Source organism: Sceloporus undulatus, unplaced genomic scaffold (assembly GCF_019175285.1).
Source record: "Sceloporus undulatus isolate JIND9_A2432 ecotype Alabama unplaced genomic scaffold, SceUnd_v1.1 scaffold_21, whole genome shotgun sequence".
In the NCBI taxonomy this organism is placed as follows: Eukaryota; Metazoa; Chordata; class Lepidosauria; order Squamata; family Phrynosomatidae; genus Sceloporus; species Sceloporus undulatus.
Window position 1 is genome coordinate 990,549 of NW_024802943.1, and position 6,000 is coordinate 996,548.

Below are 6,000 nucleotides of genomic sequence, written 5' to 3' on the forward strand. Positions count from 1 at the left end.
TTTCCAAACACTGAACCTGATTTCCAACATTTTCTTCTTTGGCTACAGCTACAGCAACTGTGCAACATTCTAAACTATAAAATAATATGTGTTTATCAATAAAGAATAAAAATAAATCTAAAGAATTCAACATAAGAACTAATCAAATTATACTTTACTGATAAACAAATATCTTATACTATGTACTGTTGTTTTCCTGACTTTCTTTGTCAGTTCTTCTGTTTAGAGCCAGATTTTACTCTTGTTTGTTGACTTTGAAGTAAATCGTACGTCAATCCTCCTTTTGATCATGAGTTTTACACAGCAGGGAAGATGTTATAAACTTTTTATTTTCCTACATACGGGGGAGGTGGTGATAGCATTATCTAACAAAAACATAGCTATTATCAATTTTGCAAAAGAAAAGTGTAAATTGAACAACTGCCAGTGAGGTTGAAAAAGATAAAGAGTCCTCAACCCTAGTGGCATGGACCTGAATCAAACTGCCCCCCCTCCCCAAGCACCTTACTTTAAACCAGAACTTAAGCCAGAACTGCCTATCTACAGATTATATTGAACTGCAACTCCCAGCAGCCCTAGCCATCCCAGCCAATTCTGATAAACGCTAGAGGTCACAGGAACTCCCATCCCTGTTTACAAATTTCTTTCATCACAGCTAATGATAACCAAGGAGGCAGTGGAACTGTACACTAAGGAAAGGTTAGGAAAGGTGTTGGTTGGACATTATTTACTGTGGACTTGACAAACAAGCTTGCTCCCACCATGAAACATAGAAGCAACCTTGGAGTTCTCATGAACATTTTGGTTGATTTAAGAGAGGAGAAGTGAAGCAAAATGTTTGTGTTTGTGTGAGCACACAAACTATGGGACACAATATTCTTCTGTTTTAAAAAGTACTGCCTGAAACTATTGTCATTTCAAGAACTTACACTTCCCCTCCCCCCACCCAAAAACCCCCCGAATGTCAAAAATCTTGAAGATTTGCAAGTCTTATATTCAAAAGCAGCCAGCTTCAGATCCCTTTAGCTACAGAAATACAGTGGAATGTGTCTCACCAAAGTAGCACCTTGAGCATCCATTCTGTTCAGTTCTTGCCCAGTTGCTATCAGCTCTGTGATATCATCAACCATTGTTTGTTCTGGGGCTGCTCGTGTCTCATTGATTTTCTCTTGTGTGATGCCTGTAGTGAACAAGAGGAGATGACAGTGAAAATAACTTTTTGCGGGTTGGTGAGAAATCAGACTGTTAGGGACAGCATGCAGTTACATTTGTTTTTATAGGAAAATTGTTTGGCTGGCTTATGTTGAAATGTATACAATAAAGCTGTGGTGTAGCCCTTATGTTAAAGAAGACTGCTTGAAGAGGAATGTTTTCCCACATAAACACATGCTTTTTATTCCATGGTGGAGAAAGCCAGACTAGGGATGGAGGGAGCAAAACAAGAAATGAGGAAAGGGTTGAGCACTCCATCCCACTGCTTTTCTGTTCCAAAATCCCCTTTTACAAAATAATTTAGAAAAACAACATCAGGACTGGTGCATGTGTTGAAGAAACCTTATATCAATACCAAAGTGAATACCTTCTAGGGAAATTGAACCTGAAGATAAGCATTGGAATTCCTGGAACTTCACCCTGGTTGGATGTGCAGCACAATCTGTATAAATAGTGGATGGAATGGCTAAATGGCTGCATGTAAATGAATTGTAGCCATAAGCCTGAAGCTCTGGTGTGCATCAGAGCACAGGCCTGAGAAGCAGCTTCTTCCCCAGTTGCTTGGAGAAGCAGCTTTCTATTGCTCAGCATCTTAGTGCAAAATCAGTAACCAAAACAGACATTTGGTTCAGAAAATTCATAGCTGAATAGCAACACTTCATGGATGGGCAGCTATGGAAGGTTATAGGCCCACATTAGACCTCTGAGAGATGGAGGGCAGCACTTGCTCCATTGCATACCTTGCAAAAACACATTTTTGCCCACAAATGCTCCCTCTATTACATTTTCACCATGCTTCAAGCCTCCCTGGATTTTTAACAACATATACATATATAATTTTGCAACGAAAAAAGAGGCACTTGGGCCCCCTGTAGGCCTTTGCAATGGCCCTGGAGTATCACATGCAGAACACGCTTGGTCAACTCCTGCAATGCCTTATGCTTACATCGTTTCATGGATGTGGAAGGGTAACTTAAAAGTGTAATCCTATTCATAACTACTCAAAATTATTTTGATTCATTTATTAAAACATATATATGTTTAAAAAAACAATTTTGAACAATAAAAATAATTTAATTAGACTAAAACATATTAAATACAAACTAAAAATAGGTTTAGAAGATTAAAAGTTTTTAAATCTGCCTTAACATTTTGAAATAAATCAGTGAGATACAAAGGCTTTGATAGACTTCTGAATGTATAATATATACAAACACAAGTTTTTGTGCCAATTGGGCCATCAAGGGGAGGGTATTCCACAACTGGGGTACTTCTCCTATGTCTTCACACAGTAGTATATTGACCTCAGTGGTGGGACATAGAGGATGACCCTCCTTCCCAGAAGACCTCCGTCCTCAAACAAATACATATAGGAAGAGGTACTCCCTCAAGTATTAAGCTCCCAAACTATGCAAGACTTTGAATGTCATCACAAGCATCTTGAATTCAGACCAGAAACATATTGGCAGCCAGTGCAATTCCTTTATCATCATTCTACAGCTTGAATATCTCTTATTCAAAATGCTTCAGACCAGAAGTCTTTCAGATTTCCCCCCAGTATTGAAATATTTGCATATACTTAATGAGATATCTTGGAAATGGGACCTAAGTCTAAACAGAAAGTGCATTTATGTTTCATATACACCTTATACACAGAGCCCGAAGGAAATTTTATACAGTATTTTATTATATTGTGCTTGAAACAAAGTTTGTGACCACTAAGCCATCAGAAAGCAAAGGTGTCCCTATCTTAGCCACCCATGAAAAGTGTTTTGGATTTTAGAGCACTTTGGATTTTTGGATAAGGGATACTTATTGAGCCATTGCATTTTGCACTAGCTGCAGCTTCCAAGTCATCTTCATGGGCAATGTGTCTGTGCTTTCAAGTCACCTGTCAGCTTTTGACAACCCAATGAATTTCATAGGGTTTCCTTAGGCAAGGAATACTCAGAGATAGTTTTGCCAATTCCTTCCTCTGAAATATAGCCTAAAGCACCTATTCGTTGATTGCCTCCCATCCAACTATTAACCAGGGATTATCCAACTTAGCTTCCAAGATCAGACAGGATCTGGGGCATTTAGGGTATTTAGTGCATTTCAGCAGAATATCTGGGAAGTTACAAATGTTACTTATTACTGAATTACTGTGGCTCCATGGAAATTTCCTGAAAGTATATACAGGACTGCAGTTTTCATGCCTGACTCCTACATCAGAGTAGACAAAGCCCCTTCCAAGGCTACTGTAGTAGCCATCAAGCTCTAAGAACTGGTTTTTTTCTGCATTCCCCAAAGTGACTTTAGAGCAGCAGCAACTCACCTTTTAAATAGGCTGCAGCACCCCCCTTGTACTGTTCAACTTTTTTAAAAAGTCAAAACCCAAAGTGGACTTTTATCTTTATTTTCTTTTTCTAGCAATCTATGTGACCCCAGGAGCAGTAAATTGGTTCTGTATCTGTGGCAGTTGCCTATCCATGTCTAGGTGTTTACCTTTCTAGTTCAAAACCAGTTCTGATGGTAGAAAAATGCAAGCGAACCCCAAGATCCCATACTTTAAGCTCCGATTCTCATACCCTGTCTTACCCTGGTATGCCATGCAAGTCTCAATGACGTCTAGAGTTGGTTCATCCTCACAGAGGTCATATGGCATGTTGCCATCTGCGTTCACTGCCAGCAAGTCTGCCCCACTGCAAGAAGAAAGCCATGCATTTTAAAAAAGCATTTAAATAAGAAGCACGCTGCTAATAGAGAGCATGACTGCAAGACTGTAAATAAGCCAGCAACTCTCTCAGTAAAGTATGGCTGACAACCATCCTTTTCCTTGGGAAAAAGCCACATTATTGCCATGTTCTTTGACTCATTGCCTGTTGTCTTGAACTCTGCCTGGCCTCTATTCTTTTAGATTATTTTTTGGACTGCTTTTCTGGACCGATTACTGACTCATGAATGACCTGGACCAGACTAGACTAACTCTGCTTTTCCACTGATGCCTTGGTGAGCTTGGACTCTCTCTCCCTCTCTCTGCTTAAAACCTTCACAAGGTGCTGAGGCTTTGTGCTGGGAATCTGGCTAATTTCTCAAGGGCAAAATAGGAGACTTACCATCTCTGGAATCATACTACCATCTAAATTTCAAATAAGTAAACTGTCTCAGTGGATTCTTTGTTTGCTTACAAAAATACCCCCAACCCCACACTCCACATTGTGTCTAGTTTTGAAGCCTGGGTGAGGCCTGACACATTATGTGGATTTAATTCAGTCAACATTTATGTACTACAATCACACCCTGCATTTGAACACAAGGTTATCAGCATCCCTAAAGCATAAGATAAAATAAAAATTTGTAGCTAAAGCATACATGCATACAAGTTAAAAATATATAAGTGAAAAAAGAAAGTAACATTATCAACAAGTTAAAAGATAATGCAGAAAACTTCTTAAAAGCCAAAAGCCTATCCTAATAAAAACTTTGCCAGTGAAGATGGAGTTCCAAACACTGGGAGCAGCCACTGAGAAGGCTTCTTTTGCATTCCAGGCAAAGCATGGCTCTAATGGTGTTAAGACAGAAAGAAAGGCATTAGACTAGAACAGGATTCCCAAACTTTGTTCTTCCAAATGTTTTGGACTTCAACTTCCAGAAAGCTGTGCATTGGACAAACATGCTTTCATTGTTCCCATGCTCTCATTTCTTTTTTAATCATCCCATCCTAGTACTGTAGTTACTTTATGAAAGGTACCAAGGTTGATAGAATTCCCATATTCTTCATTCTGAACCACATGTAGCCTTAACATGAAAATAATATTCTAATACAGATTAAACTCAGTCTGCCTTGACATTTACAGCCTTTGAAGTTGAGACCAAGCAATTGCTTGCATTGATATTCATGTTCATTTTTCTTCCCCATGAGAACGGAGGAAATTACAATGTAAAACATACTAGCCAGCTATTTTTATAGAGTCTGTCTAAATCAGCAAACAAAGAACGGGATCAAACATCCTTTGTGCTGCTGCTACTTCTACAGGTCTCTCTGGGCTCCATGTTCTGACACTGAAGCCTTTTGATTCTGTATTTAAACAGGCTCTTTGATCTGAAAGCCTTCTTACAGAATGATACTTTGATTGGAACAACCACATGCTGTGTTGCATTCTGCAACAAAACAAAACAAAATAAAATGTACCCCATGGCCCCTTCTGGTACAGTCAACTTGACACAGGACAAAGACTACAGCATTCTTATTACTGAGGCACCAGCCAAATAGGGATTATTTGTTTTTTCACATTTGTATTCCCTTGTCCTTCCAGAAATTTAGGACAATATATATATGGTCCTCACCACCAGCTGTATCTTCCCAACAGTCTGCTGAGGTAGGCTGTAATGAGACATTATGTTTTGTTGACCAACCATAAAATAATGAGATTAGACACAAAACCAGGGCCATCTTTATTGACCTGGAACCTATTTAAATGTTTAAAGCCTGGGGCTGAGCAACAAAAGCAGGGGACAACCTGATGTGGGTCTAGCTGCGGCCCAGATGTCAACCTATGACTCCTCCCCAGCCAACCCTTGAGCAAAACACCAGACCCCAAGGGCAATCCAAAGAGATTGATTCCTATCTTGGAGAGACAAAAGCTACAGCATTCCTATTACTGAGGCACAAGTCAAGTAGAATTGGTCTTATCACATTTGTCCCAGGAGTTTAGGGCATTGTACTGTATATAAGGTCCTCACCACCAGCTGTATCTTCCCAACAGTCTGCTGAGGTAGGCTGTAATTAGACATTTATATATGCAG

At 39.4% G+C, this 6,000-nt stretch overlaps 1 protein-coding gene across 2 annotated transcripts in view; it reads right to left on the reverse strand.

The window, feature by feature from the left end:
- LOC121917505 (protein phosphatase 1 regulatory inhibitor subunit 16B-like) overlaps positions 1-6,000 on the reverse strand; it is a 162,095-nt gene that overhangs the window by 14,037 nt on the left and 142,058 nt on the right. For both annotated transcript variants that reach the window (XM_042443531.1, XM_042443530.1), the window contains exons 5-6: positions 3,793-3,896; positions 1,056-1,180 (exon numbers count right to left, since the gene is read on the reverse strand). In XM_042443531.1, the coding sequence (XP_042299465.1) occupies positions 1,056-1,180; positions 3,793-3,896 (229 nt within the window). The remainder of the gene's footprint in view (positions 1-1,055; positions 1,181-3,792; positions 3,897-6,000) is intronic.